At 49.3% G+C, this 20288-nt stretch overlaps 1 protein-coding gene across 3 annotated transcripts in view; it reads right to left on the bottom strand.

Annotated features, from left to right (window-relative positions):
* EIF4G2 (eukaryotic translation initiation factor 4 gamma 2) overlaps positions 1-20288 on the bottom strand; it is a 152410-nt gene that overhangs the window by 108768 nt on the left and 23354 nt on the right. The window contains exons 3-5 of one of the 3 annotated variants that reach the window (XM_069623647.1): positions 6860-6925; positions 5577-5806; positions 5044-5202 (exon numbers count right to left, since the gene is read on the bottom strand). In XM_069623647.1, coding sequence (XP_069479748.1) covers positions 5044-5202; positions 5577-5653 — 236 coding nt within the window. In that variant the 5' untranslated portion in view covers positions 5654-5806; positions 6860-6925. The remainder of the gene's footprint in view (positions 1-5043; positions 5203-5576; positions 5807-6859; positions 6926-20288) is intronic. The other 2 variants (XM_069623648.1, XM_069623649.1) reach the window with 2 other exon arrangements.

The following is a 20288-nucleotide window of genomic DNA, read 5'->3' as shown; positions in this document are numbered from 1 at the left end:
AAGGCTCCTGGCACTAAGAAAATGTTGGATGTTCAGAAATCGTTACCAGCTGCAAGATTGTCTGCAGAGTTTCCCGTGATGCTGCTCCTCCATCAACCTCCGAGTACCTTCCTTGTACTCCAGCAAGTCCTTTCTTTATTTAGCACTTGGCAGGCAGTGCTTCGCCTCACTTTCAAATCCCTCCGACATTATGTGCCAAAGTGAACGCCTGGGCGCAGCAGGCACACCGTCAGCACACCAAAGGCGCGCTCAAGGCAAGCCCATCTGTGCCCGTCCGGGAACAGTTCAGGCTGTGGGCGGTGTTATTGCTTATTATAAGCATGATTAATTTACTGCCATGGCCCCCACTTCTCTGGCCTCTTGTTTTTCTATGCCAGCAGCCTACTATTGTACCGAAGACAGCTCTTAATTAAAATGCCTGTTCTGAAGTGGCTCACTGGGATGGCATTCGGTACACTTTAGAAACCTATGCACCAAATACACAATATATTCTGGTATCAATATTTTCCTGATGCTTCCTGTTAATTATACTATATATTTCAACTGGATCAGCCTACCCTTAAAGCTGGAGTTGCCCTGGTTCCACTGCCAGATTGTACAACTTGCCCACAAACTTGCGTGCAAGCTGCTTTTCATTAAAATGCAGGTTTCTCTGGAAAAAAATATATATTTTCTCATTGTCTATCACCACTGGGTTATTCCCCCCCCCCCTCCAGTACTCTTTGGAGCGGAGGCTGCTGAAGCAAACGTTTCACCATGTCTAACAAAAATGGCCCCTTTTGCCCGACTCCTCCGCAAATATGGCCTACACACAAGCACGGATACCTCTATTAAAACAGCCACGTCTCAGTATTATGCCAATAATATTTTAAATGCCCCTTGTGCATCCAAAGCGCTCTTCCAGGTTGCCAAAGAAGTATCCACTCTATTCCAGTCTCCTTCCACGGCTATCCCTACTCAAGTCCACTGATCACATTGCTTCCTTCTTTCCAAGAAAAAATGTGCTTTATACATGAAAAGATCAACACCTTTTAGTATTAAGGATTCGCCGATTTGACTGAACAATGTCCAAGCACATTTAATTTAGCGACAGGAAACCATGGTCACCGCTGCCCTACCTAAATTGAAATCTGCCTCTCCGGTCGACCCTATTACACTATATTCTTCATGGTCTTTCCGTGAATCTGGTTCCTCTTCGTAACATAAGTCTCATCCCCTCCAGGCAGGCTTTCGCCCATGGATGGTTGCACTTGACGACATTGCTATGTTATAGGACTGCAGAGAGATGAGCATTCTTTTGCTCGATTTATTCGGGGCCTTGTCACTGTTGACCAAAGAATTTCAATTGCTTTGATGCAATGTGTTCTCTCTGATCACTCCTTCCTCCTTTAACCTCTCCCCTCTCCATCTATGGAGATTGATTGTTGCATTCCACAGGGCTCGACTCTCCATTGCTTTTTAATCTATATGTAGTTGCACTGGCCAAACTCAATTTCAAGTTTTGGTGTGCACTTACCTATGTCGATACCCAGATTCTCTTCTGTTTGAATGCCCCTAAGGAAAATCCTCCCCATCTGCTGAGAGATTGCCATCCACATCCCTACCGAGAGGCATACAATTGGTTCAAGTTAAACAGAGGTAGACTGAGGTAGACTGAGGTATTGGTAGTCGGCCAGGCTTCGGTTGGCCACCGTTGGACCTCAGAGTAAACCCCAGTACTGGCCGGCATGTCTTGCCCCCATCTGAAACCCTCTGCCACAGTCAAGATCCATGAAAGTTATGGACTCTGGCTCTAGAGAAGTGCAAATCTCTTTGCCAGACTGGTTTTGCCAAACTAAAAATCAAGAATGTTCTTCACTTTCGCATCAACTAGGCTAGGGCCAAAACTGTGACTGCATCCATGGGTTCAATAGACTATTGCAATGTAGCGCATCTTGGTCAGCCTGAGGCACACCTCTAGCACATTCAGGTTTTGCAGAATGCAGCAGCTAGGCTTGCTCGCAACGATCCGACCATCTCATTCTTGTGATCTCCTTCAGCACCTTCACTAGTTGCCTGTTAAGCCGGATGAATTTTAAGATGGTGTATCACAGTGCTATTCACTCTGCTGGGGTTGAATTTCTTCAATTTAAACTCACTATCAACCCAAGGGATCTCTTTGCTCATGCAACCAGTTTTTGTTGTCGGTCCCCCCACTTCCAACGTGTTCATGCGGGGGGGGGGGGGGGGGGGCGATCCTTCTCTGTACTGGCTCCTTGTGAAATGCCTTTCCTGCAGATAAAGGCCATCCATGTTCTAGCCATCTTTTGTAAACAGCTCAAAACACTTAATATCGGCTGCTCCCTTATGCTCTTATGATTTACCAACTTGCTGCCACCGGGTCTTTGTTGCCCTTTACAAATCCATATACAATGACCCCTCAACTCTGGAGGTGAAGCCTTCCCCAGGAAGAATTGACAGCCCCAATTAATTGAAGTTTTTGGGAAGGCGTCACCTGGGTCTTCTTGAAGTTGAGGAGCAGCACAGATGGAGTTGGCAGGTGCTGTTGAGATGTTGCAGACCCTGTTCAGAGCTCATTCTCCCCAGCAAATCATCTAGGTAGGGACAAATTAATCCCTCTCCTTAGATTCGCTGCCACCACCGCCATCAACTTGGTGAAGACCCTCGGGCAGTGAGCGCAAAAGGCAATACTGAGACCTGCCAATGGCAAACCTCAGGTACTTGGGATGTATAGGCATATGAAAGTAAGCATCCTGAAGATCGAACACCATCCAATCTTGGAAGATCTACAAAACTGGTAAGTGTCTCAGGTTCAAGGTAGGTTGCAGTCGCCCTTCTTGGGAACCAGACAAGGAGGTGGAGTACCAACCCTGTCATTGTGCCGCTACATGTGCCCTTTCCAGGGCACCTTTCTACAGAGAATCTCCTGTAAAGAGCAGCTCTGGTTCCTCAAGCGATTGCTCGCTCTGGGGACAATGGTACCCCTAGGCTTCGGTCTGTCGTGCCCCTGCATCTGAAGGAATGAAATAGCATTCTAGGAGAGGTTGGGTCAACCTGCCTCCAATTGGAGGTCCTGTGAGCAAAGTGCCCAGAAAGGTTTTGGGGCTGTGGCGGAGGGCAATGGTGCTGCCAGAACAAAGGTTAGACCCTTCATTGGAGGCAAATCCAGACTTCATGGCTGCGCAACTCTTCAGATCACCACACTGGAAACACAGTCCAACACATCTGGGCCTCATTGATTAAGTTATTCAATCCATCATCTGATTCTCAGGTAGGTTTTCTGCAGCCTGGAAAGTTACCACCGGAGCACAATTGATGGAATTTTCAGCCCAGACAACCTCATCTCCACACCCCGACCCCCCATATGGACAACCACAGCCAACCCTTTCTCACTCCCGTCACCCACGCATGGCCAGCACCAGAACATCCAGCTGCGTCTCATTATGGAACATGGTCAAAGTAACCTTAGACAAGGCTGACTCCCTGCTCTCCTACCTCCCCTACCTATACCAGTCAGTGGACTACCTTCCATCAGCAACTTCGGCACATGGCTCTCCTACCTCACACCCCCGTAAGAAATATGTCCGCTTGCCCAGATGGTTCACCCACCTTCTCATAGCCCTTAAAACTAAACTAGTCCATGGAAAGCAGATGAGTGCTGACCCATCTCACACAACTGACCCCTCCCAATTTAACACCCTCTCACGGACCATTTCTACAACAGCGCTAAAAAAGAACCCAAACCATCAGCACAAAACTAGCAGCACTATCGCATACTCCCCTCTGCATGAAGTCTCTAACCCCACACCCCCCTCCCATCTCTAGTTCAGAATTCCTCAAGCTACTGGCCAACAGCTGTCCAGATAGAGAGACTAGAGACCTGTGCCTGCCAACAACCCTCAAAGAAATGTTACTCAACCTGTGCAGGCAGCATTGAAAGATCGCTTCACCCAAGGCCATTCCCCAGCAGCAACACACATCAAACCCCACCTTTTAAAAAAAATGTAAAACTCACTTGACAGCCCACCCCTCCCACTAGTGTCCAACTCCCATTTCTTAGCCACACTCATAGACCGAACACCCATTTCCAACTCTGCACCTTCACAGAAGCTAATCTGTCCAGTCGAGATTCAGACCTACACACTACATTCACCACAGGTCAAAACCTGGGTTGCACCACGGACACAGACAATGGGTCTAAACACTGCTACCAATGTCAGACCCATCTTCCCTTAACTCTTCTACCGCCACAAACTCACTGCAATCTTTTCCATGGTCCTCTCCTGCCTAGACTCCCAAACTCCCTTTACCTGGGTGCCCCCGCTTAACAACTGCAAAAGTTCCAAAGGGACCAGAACTCTACGGCTAGGCTCTCCCTTGCCCTCAGCCCCAGAGAGCACATCACCCGCCCTTGTGTCGTCCACTGGCTCCCAGTACTATCACACTCTAGCCAACTTCAGACCATCCATCCACTTGCCAGCTCAAAATAGCAGGGACCTGGCCACCCCTACCCGACTTTGTTTTGGCTAAAGTACACGCACTAAACTCCTGATGAATTTCCCATACCTGGACTTCTCGGCCCCCCCCCCCCCGCCCTCCACCACAAGCATTCAACCTACAGCACACTGGAACCATACTAATGGTGAAAGGCACAGACTATTACTATCATGCTCAACAACTGGGGTGGCTACTCAGAACCCTCCCCACAGGGCCAGTTCTGAAAACCCACAAACACTTGAGGGAGAGCAGGTAAATAAGGGTTTGATGGAGCCAGGAGGCTCACGGGGCATTTTACCAGTTGCTGTCATCTGGTCAAACATACATTTGGTACTGTATGTGTAGGAGACGGTTGCAGGAAAGGTGCGAGGCCACCACTCGCATTTTAAGCCTCATCCCCCTCCCCCACACCAAACCAATAAACCTATTAAGCAAGACTTTAGTTCAAGAGGTAGGGCACAATCTGTAACACGCAATGCCTAGAATGAGAAATGGCAAGTAACATACTCCATAGCACTAATTCAAATGCTAAATTCCTTCACTTACCCTCGTACTTTCCTAAAGATTGCATCATGCCGTTCTTTCTCACTTGAGTTGTTTGCAGGGTTAATTGCAGAGTTGTTGGTGGGATTGACATCTCGTCTAGTGCTTCGTGAAGGAATCCATTTCTGAACGCCAGGCCCTGGGGTTTTCCCCAGGTACTCGCTATGAAAACAACCAACATTCTAACTAATGTAAAGACTCCAGAACGCAGACTGAAGCAAGTCACTACTGTATGCCAAATTATATACAGTTATACCTAACCTAGTTCTTGCAACAATTCATGCCTTGCTTCAAATCAGTTTATTATACATTCAGCAAATTAAAACGCGCTATACTGCTTTTCTCCCCCAGCTAAATGAGGCGCTACATTAAGTTTCAAGATTGCTTTCATGAAGCACCTGGACATTACATTGTTAAAGCATGCAGAAAAAAAGGGCCCTTCGAGATACAACATTGGGTCTGTTCAGAATATTCGCTTTATAACAAAACTTGCAATGTAATGTACTTAAGCTTGTTTTCTACAGAAAAATACACACCGTTTCAGAGAGTTTGCGAAATTGTGCGATTCACACGCACGACCCACGGAGTCCACTTCCCCTAGCGCGCGCTGCATGCAACCGCACAACAAGCTGCTGTATTTAAGAAATACAACTGCACGCAAGCAAGTGGGGGAGTTGGGAGTTTGGGGCAGTTCAGGCGATCTTCTCCAACTGGCAAATTCCCCTAACCAAATTCCTGTCAAAACTGCAGATCACAGCTCTCAAACCTGCCAAGGAGCAAATGTGGGACAAAGCCATAATGAGGGACAAAGCCATAATGAGGGACATAATTTAAGTTACATGTCGATGTCGAGTGAAGTCATTCACCAATCAACATGCCATCAGCCAACAGTTTATAATAAAAGGAAGTTAATCCCAGTAATCTATCAATTATAGACAGGCCTGCATCCGTGGTACATTTTATGAACACTAGTGTTGTGGCATCACTTTGCACCTTATTCCATGTAGCTCCCTATAATTTGCACTGGGGAGGGGATCAGGTTAATGCAGTCTGCATTTACATTAAGATATGTATTTCAAACGGGGCAATTCTTGTAGGGTATATTTTTACTGCGATCTCGTCACTATCACAGAAAACGTTTCTGCAACGTTGGCTTTGACTGCTTCAAGGTGAGGGTTGCTTTTTGCAGGAAACCATGAAGCCCCATAAGCACAAAACCCCAACATTTGAACTGTTACCAGTAAAATAAAAATGAATCTATAATAGTGTTGCACATCGAAAATGTGCTATGAGTCCAGAAAAGAATACAATGACTGAAATCTGACTTACAAGTGTAACAGTTCAAATTAGGACCATTAAAAACGCATTAGACAAAACCTGTAACTCCTAAAGCAAGAGGACGGCTTTTTCTGCACTATAATTCAGCTTTGGAGGAGGTATGCTGTATGGACATTGATAACTGCCTTACCCACCCAATGGAGGCAAATTATGAACCCACCAGCTCAGACTGCATTCACAGGATCCCCAGCACCATCCGTACTGAATGCTACTGGACACAAGCGCAAAATGAAACTGTTCACAAGGCGTTTGGTTTATGTTTTAGATAAGTAGTCTTACTTAATAAGCCAAATTGTACTGTGCCAAGCATTACTGGCATCATAGAAAGCATGAATGTTAGTGGTAAACAACAAACCAAATTAAGCTTGTTACCAAAAAATGAATGGCTACAATGTGACTAGAGCTGGTATCTGCCACCACTTTAACATGATTGCCTAATCAAATACTACCACAGTGTTTAAATAAAACAAAGTATTGATACCTGTTGCAGACAGTCTTGGGATAGTGCTGAGGTGCACCCCTACCTCCTCCTCCGCCCGAAGAAGCACTGTTATCAGAAATAATGAAATTAAAGCAAAATCTCAAGCCTATTTCATATCAATTCAAATCAATTCGACCTGACCATCGTTAAAGTTAATGCACTGCACTTTAAGGCAAACTTTGTAAGATCTTTTGCAACAAGTTAGCAATCTGCTTCCACTAGATCTGTAAAATTAGAATTTCACCAAGTGCTTTCTCAATTAAATGCCAAAGACATGAATTGACCCAAACTCTAGGAGGAACTACAGGTCATTAGCAAATTACTGATCTGAAGAAAATGTTAACAAAAACACCCCACACAGGAGTAAAATAAAATGGCCTTTTCTTTGATCAACTTCTTACAAGTACTTTACCCATTTATACCAGTATATGAAACCCTCCCACAGTATGCAAGGGAACCAGAGCACTTTAGCTTCGGTCTAGCACATTTAAATCCAGAATTATGTTGGGCTCTACCCAGCACCCCAAACCAAATAGCTAGCATATAGTCATATTGTGTAGTCTTTGCATAGCTACTTCCACAAGTGCTTTTTTCCAAAGGCGGCCATTTGTTCCACAGCTGGATGCAACATAAGGCACACGACCCCCACTACCAAAGAATACAATCTTCCAGTTTTTTAGGATTGAATGATCGTGAAAATGGCCTCATGTAGCTTCTTACTTCCTGCAAGACAGTATAAACCCAATCTTCACCTTTTAGACCAGTCGCCTTTTTAGACCCCCCCCCCTCCCTTGTCAATTTAGCCAATGGTCAATGTCCACTCAACTCACTTGAGCAAAGCTACAGCACTTGCGATAATTATCTTGTCATAAATAAGTACCAGTCTCCAAATAAAGACAAACATGTTGATTATATACAGTACATACTGGTTATGTTAAGTCATTTATACATGTACACAAGGGTTTGATGCAAGTTAAAGGACCCTTCCCCAGCCCAATTGTCCAGATAGGTGCAAAGACTCGGGCACTAATGCTGCTAGCCATTATTGCGTGACAGTTAATCTAGCCTCAGCCCAGCTAGCCTTTGTCACTGGAGAAGCTACCTATGTTATGGAAATTTGGGGGGGGGGGGGGGGGGGTTGGGGGGGGGAAGGGGGGTGCGGTGTAGGAGGGGAATGGTGAGCTTTGATGCCCTATGGAAAATTAACATGGGACAAGGAACAAGCTACTTACCTGTAACTGTTCTCCAGCATGGGTCTGGCATGGATTCACATGCTCATCAATAAAGATGACATAGCAGTACACACAAGACAGGAATGCCTTCGTGGCAGTGATCGCTCGGAAAAATGGGCTCTTGGATGGCCAGGCAACAGTCGGTTTGCCAACCAGTGACAATGGGCGATTCATCCGGAGAGCCAGGATCCAGGCCTTAAGGTTCAGCAATCTTGGGTCGTGGTGCAGTATTGCGCCTCCTTCCCCGAGACCACCAGCAACCACCGGCAGCTTGACTGGAGGGGACAGACATGCTGCGATGGTCCGGGTAACATGTGCCTCTGCCACACTGGTGCGAGTAGTATACTGCACCAGGATTGTCTTAGAAGATTGATGCAAAAAAAAAAAAAGCAGCCCTGGGAAACAGACCGTCCAGGGGAATGCAAATGCGTCCCCATGCTGCCCGGCTGGGGAAACGTGCTGGCGAACCTCCAGCACTTGGTACTCGTATCTGCAAAGAGATTGATAGGTGATCCACTTGGTCCTGCCAAAGCTCCCACTCGTGGCAAGAGCAGAGTTCCCTACTGAGGGAATCGGTGACAGTGTTCTGTACGCCTGCCAGGTGGAACGGGATGCGTAATATCCACTGGGCGACTGCCCAGTGCCACAGCTTCTGTATGTAGAACATTGTGGTGGTATAGTCCATGGAGACCCTCACCACCTTGCCCTTGAGGGACAGCAGAAAAGACTTGAGGGCTCGGACCACTGCCCGTAGTTCCAAAACGTTTATGTGCAGATTCTTTTCTCCAGCAGCCACAGGCCTCCCTCTGGCATGAAGGTGTCCGGTGTAGGGCCCCCAAACTTCCAGAGACACATCCATCGTGACGGTTGGGGTTTTGAGGGGGTGGGGGCGGGGTGGAAGTGTTCTGGAAATCCGTGCCTCTGGCGATGACCGGGCCGCATCCGCAACCTGCAGAGCCGAACCAGGTATATGCATATCATGCAGAGCGACTTTATGGTCCTCACTGTGGCGAGTCAGTGACACCATGCCCAAAATGGCAGATATCCTGTCCTCCAACGGTGAAGCCAGGCATGACACCACATTGAGTCTGGATCCCAGGAATAGTGCATCCTGCGATGAGTCGAGCAGGATTTTACATAGTTCAGAGAACCCCAGGTCCTTCAGCAGATGGGACGGTCCGCACCGTGTGATCAACGGCAATGTCCCTTGACCTGCCCCGGATGAGCCAGTCGTCCAGATAAAGGGTAAATGTGGATCCCTTGCAGGCGCACCAGTGCCAAACACCAGGTGAAGACTATCCTCTGAATGGGGACGTGGAAGCAGGAGTCCTCCAGATCCAACAACAAAGTCCCCCTTGGCCTAGCATGTGCTGAAGCGCCACCATCCAGAACTTCCGGGACGAGAATGGGCCTCCATCCCCCAGTCTTCTTTCTGACGAGAAAGTACCCGAATATACTCCGAGCCCCGGAGTCGCCGTGGAACAAGCCCCAACATAGCCGAACCTCCCGCAGCAACTGAGATATGTGGTTTTACTGTCGGGCCACCAGAGGCATTCCCAGGCACTTCGACAAAATTCCAGAGTATCTATGTGGGTGAGCGGCCAGCACCCATCTGTCGGTGGAGATGGTCTCCGACACACCGAAGCCGGCCTCCCACTGGGGAGGATGGAGGGGGCCCCCCTGACGCCCCAGCCGGTTGTCCTTTTGGAAGTAGATGGGCTACCTTGCAGCCCCCAGCGACGTCCACCTCCTGGGTCGAACGGGAGGGTTGGCAGTAAGAGTATGGATTTCCCCTACCCCACCCTTGAAGACTTCCCTACTGAGGAACGAATGAGGACAGTCGTTATAGGTTGCTTAGGGCACGTGCAGTCTGTCCAACTTGATGGCCTGGAGTGACTCATCCATGGCCTTCCCCAGCAGGTTGCCCCCGGCAAATGGCATGTCTAAAACCCTTGCCTGGACCACCTGCTCAAAATTGGTTGCCTTGAGCCAACCATGACAATGGAGACAGACTCTGACGGAACCCCGAAATGGCGTGGTCTGACGCCACTGCGCCTTCTTGAAGAATCTCCAACGCCTCTGTGCACTTGTACTCTGGGACAAAGTCCAGTAGCAGCGCTAGCTTAAACTACACATACCTGGTCAACATAGTGAGGGCGTTGGCAGCCTCGATAGTCGTAGATCACCCCCCTCACCCCCCCAATTAACCAACTTCCCCTCAGCGTTCGGAGGTGTGGAGGAAGATGCTGCACCCAGATAATTTCTTCCTGGCAGCCACAGAGTCCGGGGAAGGTTGAGCCTGCAAGCACGGGTGCAGAGTTCGGCACCCTGTACTTTCCAGCCAACCCCTTTTTGCTGGGGCCGTAGCAGGGTTCTTCAGGAGGGTCCGCCATCCCACAAGTAAGAGTGGGACAGAAAGTATGGTCTCTCTTCGCCTCTCGGCGTTGGTACAAGAAACCATCCTCTGGTGTAAGCTGAAACAGCTCGGATCCCCAAGAAACCATTGCATGGAAAGAACCCACCTCGTCTGTCGGAGGGAAGTCACCCCATCGACTCCATGTCCCATTCCTCTTCCATCAAGCGGGGTGTGGGGGAATGGCTGCAGTGAGGGGCGGTGGATGGCATGGGGCATAGGTTGCCTCTTCCTGGCCAGCAGTTCACCTGGTGTCAACAGGGTGGCCTGAACTGGCACCGCTGGAGGATCATGCGCTGGGTTTGTTGAGAACCCCCTCTGTAACACGGACAGCATATTGAGGGTGAAGTGAATTTCCCCTGCAAGGTGTCTTGGCGTGGGGAGCAGGAAGTTTGGGTGGAAACTAGTCCTGGGGCCTCTCGTTGCCTCCGTCAACCCCGTTGTCCTTGCCGACAACCCCCCCCGCCCCCCAATCGCATCGCCCTGCTGGATGGAGATCTCATCCTCAGCCGAGGATATGTCTGTGCCCTGTAGGCCTTCAACCCTTTCCCAGTGTCCAGAGGTGGGGCCCCAGTCTCTGGCTGAGGTCCAGCATCCTTTTCTCAGGTGTCTTCTCCACTGGCGTGCTCGAAACCTCCCTCCTGGGAGGAAGGAGACCTAGCCATCACTGAGGCAGCCTGCAGGTCCTCCCCTATGGTCTTCGCAAGCGACGCCACCACCTCAAGGGAGGGCGACAACCTCGCCTGGTGCACTTGGGCCTTCATGGAAAAGCTGGGTCCCTTGTGCGGCTTGGCCCTTCATGTGGCACTTTATCCTGCTTGGCCTTCTCCTTCGGGGCCTTGTCGGGCGCCTTGTCTGTTGGCCTTGCCTTCGCCACGGGAGGGCTGGTCACCTTCTCTGGCCTGGTCTTCGGCCAACTTCCTCTTGGAAGACTAACTGGAGTGGTGACTGAAGCCTAGAGTGACGATTATCGCGCCCGGACCATCGTCGGTCCTGCAGTAGCGGTGAAACTGATGGAAGCGGACTTGGGGCTTAGCCTTATGTTGGACCCCATGGATGGGCCGCCCACAAAAGGTCTTAGAAGCCTGCTTGGACTTTTCTGATCCATGCCCCTGGGTGCCACCCAGTTTAGAGGCCTTGGCCTGTAGCCACGACTAGTCGCTGGCGCCGATCCTTCCTTGTACGCGCCATGAAGCCATGGCAATCGCGTAATCTTCCACCGGCTGCAAGCAGTACAGGGACTGGGAATTCTTCTCCATATATCAAAAGGGAAGGGGCGTCATCCTCCTCCAACATGGCCCAAGCGGTGTAGGCCTGAAGAATCTTCTGGAAGCCTCCAAGAAAAGTAGCCCTTGAGGGGAGGTGAAAAAATCCAAAAACAGGTCCCCGTTAGTCCGAAGGATGATCAATGGATCACAAAGGATCGATTGACCGAAAGAAAAAGAAAAATTACTCTGAAGCTGGCTGCCAGAGGAGGGGCTTAGGTAGAGGGAACACATTGGCTGGCGGCAGTATGACCCCAGAGCTCAGTGATTGGAGAAAGACAGTTCAGAAACTGAATCTTTTACCGAGGATTCTGACGGGGAATATTCATTATGAATCCATGCTAGACCCCCATGCTGCAGAAGAATGCATTCCGATTTCTCATGGTAGTTGTATCTGAAATGTGATTCCTTAATCTATAGGACTATTGCCGGAGAAACTAGCGGAATTCTGGCTACTGGGAATTACCTATGAAAGCCCTATAAACTGTGCAAAGATCCCCACTTGTGAGAATGTTGAAGAACCAAAAAGGTCACTGGTGAGTGAAATGCTCCTCTCCTAAATAGCATGGCTGAAAGTGTACGAGTTACTTACCCAGTAACACTAGGTTATGCGCCCAAACCCACCCCGCCCACCTCACACAACAGGTTCCACTGTGCATTTTCTCAATACACACGAGATGGGTCTCGAAATCGTGAAGAACAGTATTACAAAATCTATACTAAAATAGTAAGTCATCCATATTGCCATTATATGATCAAGAATTTTGTAAACATGAGCGGATTTGGAATTACTCATTTGACTTGGATCTGCATTCATTTGGTCTGCAGGCCCAACTACCAGTATTTTGGCGCTAGCTGAGTGTCCAAAGTGCCTAAATGCGGTATCTTTGGCAAGCTTCTCATACAGAAGGTGGTGCAACATTTAAGAAATCTGGCCAATTAAAGTGCACAAAATTGCACCTGAAACAATTTAGACACTACCAGGTCAGAATTGCTTAGCTGGGAGTGGTATTTGGAGACACAGGTAGTGTCTGCAAAACCTGATGGCAAGTTACTTACCTGCTAAAAAGTTTAACTGAAACCGCCATTGAGCAGGACTCAAACTGTAGCTATGGAAGGGAAAGGCAGATTTAATTTTGTATTGGACATACATATTCACTGCTCCCCTCTTTCAGATATTAAAGGAGAGGAATATATATTTCTCTAAATTGGCTAATGACAGTGGAGATAGTGTTCTTTGCGTGTGGAGGGATACAGATTTTGAACGAGGAAAAACCCCCAAGGGTTTTGATCTGGTTTGGTTACAATTTTGTATTCTGCTATTTGAAACTCAGTATTTATGACCCAATTTTTGTATCCTTTGGCTCGGCTCTGTTTTGGTATTTAATGCTAGCCCGCTTTCCAGTATCCAGTACTGGATGAGGCTATATATATATATCTCTTTGATAGCACGTGCTTGAGTACATTTCTGTATGGGACACAGCAATGGGTATATTATCGATGGTGAAGGAGCGATAGTTCTTGTCGAGGTTGCCCAGGATGGTTGGTGACCCAATGAGCAGAAGCTCGGTTTTGTCACTGTTTAGGCACAGCCAATTTTCAGCCATCCAGGCTTGGATGGTGCAGTAGATGGAGTTAAGGGTGATCCTATCTGCCTCAGTCACCTGTGAGGGGGATGAGCACCTGGGTGTCATCAGCGTAGTTGGTATATGAGATACCCAGGGTGTCAAGAAGGTTGAAGAGGGGCCTAGTAAATAGGTTGTAGAGGGTGGGCGCAATGCAGGAGCCCTGAGGCACCCCACATTTAATGTGACTAGGGGAGGAGCATGCTGAGTCGGAGAAGACTTTCATGGCCCTTTCCTGTAGAAACGAGGTGATCCATGCACATGCATTAGTGGAGAAGTTGGCTGCGATGGAGAGGTGATGGCAGAGAGCATTGTGGTCCAGGAGGTCAAACGCGGCCGATAGATCAAGAAGCGCTAGTTTGCCGGTGTCTCTGATGTCGTCCATTTGATTTTTTAAGTCGAGGAGCGCTGTTTCAGTGCCGTGTCGTGGTCTGAAGCCAGACTGCCGAAGGCCCAGAAGGTGGTGATCCTCGAGGAATTTCTGGACTTGCAGGTAGGCTGCTTTGTCCGGATTTTAAGTAGGAAGGGAACGGTGGTAATGGGCCTGTAGTTCCCTGGTACCGCAGGGTCAAGGGAGGGCTTCTTGAGGAGCGGTCGTATCCAGGTCTCCTTGAGGTCAGACGGGACATGGCCAGACTGGAAGGAGGCATTGATGAATGCGGTCAGGAAGGGGGCAAGTGTCGCGCCACAGTCCTTAATGAGCTGAGCAGTTAGATGGTTTGATGGTTTTTAGGAGGGAGATTACTTAGGATTCTGTCATGTCCTTGAAGTTGAATACCAGGGAGGATTTGATTTTGGTTTATTCCGTTTACTATTCTGAGTGGTAATTTGGAGTGTAAGGGCCTTTTGGTGAGCTAGGATTTTTGTTTGTAGGGTATTTAGTTAAGCATGGCAGATTCACCATTTTTCATCCTTTAGGAGGGTGGGTGGCAGGGTCGAAGGGGTTTCCAACTCCCTAAAAATGGCAAAGATTTCCTTGGTGCCAGATTTGGCGTTGGCTATCCTAGTGTTAAAGGAGTTCGCTTTAGCATGTCTTTGGAGATGGTCTTGAAAACTAGTTTGGTTGCATCATTGGGGTTGGCTTTCCAAGCTGCGAGGGCGGCTCGTTTTTTGCACTCATTTGGAGCAGATCTTGGGAGAACCAGGCATTGGTGTGCTTGGTTTTCCTGAGAGTGAGGGGGACAATAGCGTCAACTGCTTGGGTGATTGCTAGCTTGAAGGATCTGGCAAGGGTTTCCGGGTCCTGCGAGAAGGGAGCCTGGAGTATGGGCACTTTAAGGAGTGGGGTGATGTTTTCCGCAGTGAGTTGACGGGAGCTTCTGGAGAGACCTGGAGGGAGGGGGATAGTGGGCAGGGGGGGCTCTTTGGAGGTATCGAGGTTGAATTGGATGTAGGGATGGTCGGACCACGGGACGAATGAGTTCTCACTAATGAGTACTGGGCAGCGTGGTGGCTAATCCAATCCAGTGAACGTCCTTTAGAGTGCGTAGGATGGGAGATGGCTTGCGCGCGAATCCTAAGGTGGATAGGGCTTTCCCCCCCCCCCCAAGGTGGCTGCGTGGGCGTCATTGGGATCATTAAGGCCAAGATTGAGGTCACCTGCGAGTAGGACTTTGGATGTCCTACTCAAGTTGCCGGAGAGGGAGTGAATAAGGGATTCATGGAAGGGATTCATGGAATTCAGTGATAGGCCCCAGGGGGCGATAAACGATGTGGAGGGCCAAAGTCATTAGGGGAGAGATTGATTTAAAGTGGGAGGTAGTCAGTTGTGGCCAAGGTTGCCTTCTGTTCTTGTAATAGCAAGGCTTTCTTTGGCGATGAGCTACTTCACCGCCCCTAGTGAGGGGTCCATCTTGCCTGTGGATAGTGGAACCATCTGGGATGGTAAGGGCGAGGGCTGGGCCCGAGGTTTCATTCAGCCAGGTTTCAGTGACAATGAGGAGGTCCGTGTTATTTTTGAGTATGAGGTCATGAATATCTAGGGCATGGGCTGGGATAGATCGGGCATTGACCAGACCACTCTTCAGAGAAGTGGTAGGTACAGATCCGTGTACAGGCTTGGGGCATCAGGCACAATAATAACAGTGGGCGCATCAGGCGCAGGCAGAGTAACGGGTGCAATGAGGTCAGCTAGCACTTGCTCTAACGTATGGTAGAGACAAGAGGCGGTGTGTGACCAGCATTGAGGCCATCGGTGGAAACAGCGTCTGCCAGTTACGATGCTACTGAGGGGCGTGGTGGTGCTGCTGTAGCTGCAGGTGGCATGGGACAAAGGGCAGGCAGGTGATGCTTGGTGACATGCATCAAGCCTCCCTTGTAATGTTGTGCAAAGCAAAATGTTCTTCCCCCCAGGAGTTTGTTCCACGTGTGAAGATGCAGAATGAGGGGGCTGGGAGGGGCTGAGGCAGTGCGCGATCTTAATTGCGAGTTCCTAGCAGCGGGTGAGGGTGTCATCTTGTAGTGTGTGATGGCAGTGAGGCTCATACTTGCAGCCCTAACTGTGGCCGGCAATGCCGGCCAATGCCGTTGAGCAGTGGAGAGCTGCAGAGAGGGGGGGGGCCCTTTTCCCCTTGGCCTTCTCTCGGCGGCTTCGCCTGTCGGCCTCCTCCCACTCCATTTAAAGCATGGGGGAGGGGCTGGCAGGCCAATGAGGAGCTAGGGTCGCAGCAGTGAAATTTGCGGGCATTTGTGAGATTCCCGGGCTCCAGTTTGTTGATGTTGGTTGCCTGGGCAACCTGGGCTTCCATGTTGCGATCAGGCCCACACAGACCCCGTGTGCAAGGAAGGCAGCGGCTGCAGGGCGTAGATCCTGGTCGAGTGCAGTCTCCCTCGCGGGGGGCCTTTTTTCCCCCTTGGCCTTCTCCCGGCAGCTTAATAGCTTGGTTATCCACTGCATCCTACTATAGCAGATAGAAGCATAGTCACCCTTTCCTCTCCAAAAAGAGTTGCGAGACGGTGGCCAGAGCCATCATAATGTTTCCTTCACTTTTGCTCATCTGTGTCAGGAGGATAGCACAGGGGCTACGAGCTCACCTTAGAGGCAAGGCGACAACACCACAGGTTCGATCCCCAGGTCCGCGCTTAGAAAACTCTGGGTATTAAGTGCGTTATAAATAACAATTTGTTACTCCGGGTAATGCGTCTGGGCAGGGATCCAGGTTTCAAATATTTTCCTGTTTTAATACCACCATGCACCATTTCTAAAGCCTTTTGAATACCACAAGGTCAAAACGGCTCCTCAATGGGGGCATGGCCTGGCTGGAGGCTCTTGAAGGCGTGAACCCGTTAGCTCCTGAAGCCCTGACACATGCAAGAAACAGCCCTTTAATGTACCATTTTATGGCGGACAGGCAAGCGCTGGGTGCATGAATATAAGGTCGTGCCCACGAAAGCTTGAGTACGGGGGAAGTGGAAGACCCCTACAGTGAAGGCAGATTTGCACCCCGACGAGACGTCTGATGCCTGGACAAGATGGCGATCGCACCAAAGAACTGGGAAGAGTAGCCACGCTGATCATCCGCTCCTCGGGGCGTAGCAGATAGCCTAGCAGAGATTAGAAACCATTTGAGTGAAGCGGTGCACTCAGGAGCCCTTTTCCTCCCCCCCCCAGACAGAAGTGAGGAGGCGCAGACACTGGGGAATCAGGGACACCAGGAGCGATGCTGCAGCACCCCCTGAAGAGAGGTAACCCGCCAAAGAGGAGGCTTCTTGCCTCGCACTGCAGAACGAGAAAGTTGAATGCGACCTCCCCCCGTATACAGACTGCCCTTGGGGCTTAACACAGCAACGGGGCCCCAGCATCGGTGCGGCCCGGGTGGAGGCAGCCCTTCAGAGCCAACCACCTGTTCCCAGCATTGGGCATTATGAAGGAACTGTGACCGCAGCGTGGAAAAAGATCTAGCGGCCTGTGGCAGAACTGAAACGGCTGCAGCTTTCCCATACAACGAAATCCGCCTTGAACAAAACCATATCTTAAGACAAAAACTTGAGGCGCCTCCTTCTCCCACATAGCCGCAAAAACCTGGAACATCCCGAAAGAAATGAAACAGCAAAGACCACCTACAATTCAGAAAATACTAGAAACCTGGCTCTTCAACATCAGATTCAAATTGATAAACCGAAACATTCAAACCGGAAACAAAGATCAGGATGACATAATTAAGGATGACACATCTAGAACAGACTAAAGGAAACTCCTACTACAACAAGAAACGATGCCAGGTTGAATAGGACATTTGACACACGAGGACAGAAATCAGCATCTCTAGCCAACAATCTCACCCGCTCCATAACTGCAACCAGGCATCATACTGACTTGTGTGAATGTTTGCACTTGCCACACTAAATTGTGGACATTAGCATGGGCCTAGACCTGATGGAGTTTTGAATGAGGACACCTGGAGAGAATACGAAAGTTTAGCACCTTGCTTCCAGATAGCAATGCCAATTAACCAATCCACTAACAATTTCACCCCTCGGCTTACACCTCTCAAACTCTAACCAGACAACCACAAGCCTACAACAATTTTCAAACTTCACTGCAACAATAAAACCAGCCACACAGACTCACAACAGCACACGACTACCGGCCGTAACCACCCCAAGCCCAGCCAAAGGAGTTACCAGGCTGAGGCCGCCAACAGCACATCACTGCTCACACTTTTCCAGCGTACTCCTGCCAACCCACCGCCCTTCCGTTTTTCAGAGCCCCCTGCCCCCCCCCCCCCCCCCTCACCAATACTTTGCATCCTCTACCCAAGGAGTCAATTCTCATAGCTGGTTCCCTCCATTTTGAACAATGGCCAGTCGTGAAGGACCCACTGAGTAGATATGAGCGGCAGGCAGGGCTCTAACATTAGTCTCAGTATATGGCCCAAATCAACACCAGGACCAGTTCTACACGCAGAAGTTCTCCCATCAGTGATGGCAAAGGACCACACTGGGTTTGCCTCAGGCTGGCAGACGTTTGCTAATGTCTGCCGGACAATAGATCTCACGGCATGGGCACATAAGCGCAATCATTTACACTCCGTTCGATCGGCGATGAAAAAGCGATCAACCGAGTGGATTGAGATACCTGGCCACGATCATCACAGGATTTGGGTTTGGACCAGTTTCACAGGCTGATACTGGCCAATTTTATTGTACCCTCCAATCAAGGTGAACAGGGTCCCGACAGACCCGGTGAGCCTGCGCAGGGGGGAACTTGGCAGGGACGCCCGTTCTCTTTTGCTCTGACGGTGGAGCCCCTGGCCCTAAGACATTAAGGGGTGGAGAAAGTGGGCTACCAGCACAAGTTAATGCTCTACGCTGACGATTCCCCAACATCCTTGTCGCACATCACATTACATTACATTACTCGATAGGTTCCGGGTGTATCTGCTTATTCCAAATCCATGATCTTGAACGTCACAGAATCTCAGGATAACAGGAGCTGTTAAAAGCTAGCTCTCAGTTCACCTGGGCCTCACATTCGATGAAATACCTAGGGGTCCAGCTAATGGCAAAACTGGCCTTGTACACAGCAAACATCCTATCACAATCAACGAGAGCTAGACAAGACCTGGCAAGGAGGGGCACTTCCGAGATCTCGTGGCTGGGTTGAACAGCAGTAAAAATTAATCTGGATTCCCAAAATGGCGGTGAAAGAATTACAGGCGTAGCTCTTTCATTTGGGCCAGGAAACTTCCCAGGGTGGCCAAGCACAAGCTTCTAGAATAGCATGGGGTTCGGCAGTACCTGCCATAGAGAGCCATCTTTTTGCAGCTCAAATTACCCCTGTTCTAGAGAGGCAGGCGGCTGGGACTAATCCGAAGCACTGGGTCACAATTGACCAAGAAGAGCTGGGAGCCCCTATACTGGTGCTAGCTCTAGACTCCCAACAACAAACATTACACTGGAATGACAAAGCTGTGCAATAGTATGCGAACACTTTTTCCCTCCCCCGACAAGGATTTAGGACAACAGCGAGTCCCCCTCCCCCCCAGGCTTGAATAGGGGGAACACACCCATGGTGGTCAGTAGGAGGGCTTCATAGACTGACAACTGTTTCAGGATAATCTCCATCTAACGTTAGACCAGTGTAAACAAGCCTTTCAAATTGGGGACACGGATAGATATGACTATATTCAGTTGAGGCACTGGACATCACGGGCCAATGTAGCAACTCGAGGTAAGCGGAGCACAACCACTTACCTATTCACAGGGGACCCCCCCCCCCACCCCCAGCAAAATTGGCGCCCATGTACAAAGTATTAAACTCCAAGAGGTTTAAAGCCCCCCACATGGATAGATGGCAAAGTGGGCGGAGGATGTGTGCAGTCCCATTGATGACCTGGCAGAACATCTGAACGAGGGTGGGCAAGGCGTCTCAAGCAGTTCAACTCAAAGAAAATGGTCTCAAAAAAGAAATCCAGCCCGGTCACTCAACCATTAGGGGCGGCTAGATTGGTTAATAGCAAAACATTGGAAAAGCCAAAGCGAGCCAGACATTAAAGAATAGTGGGCATGGATATGGTACGTAGATGCCATGTGTAAAATCGATGGGGCAATGCAGGGGTGTATGCAGCAATATCTGGTAGATTGATTCCTTAGGTCAGTGCACACGATAACACTGATCATCAAACCTCAGATTATATAATTTTTGCTAGTCTAGAATGAATAGAAACTGCTGAACAGTAATACACCACTGTTTGAATGTTAAATGCTGAGCTGTAATTTTTGCCTTAGTATATTGATTTTGATATGATTTGAAGTTTGAATTGGTGCTTAACAGTTCTTGAGAGAGATTTAATGCATGGGCTCTGAGCGCATTGGACTGTGACTTAACATAAATACTGAAGGGGCGGGTTGGGAAGATGAACCGCCCCGAACCCTGCTTGTGTAAGGTTAAGA

The sequence above is a fragment of the Ambystoma mexicanum genome, chromosome 11 (assembly GCF_040938575.1).
Source record: "Ambystoma mexicanum isolate Mex_15411 chromosome 11, UKY_AmexF1_1, whole genome shotgun sequence".
NCBI lineage: Eukaryota > Metazoa > Chordata > Amphibia > Caudata > Ambystomatidae > Ambystoma > Ambystoma mexicanum.
This window is presented reverse-complemented; position numbering and strand designations above follow the sequence as displayed.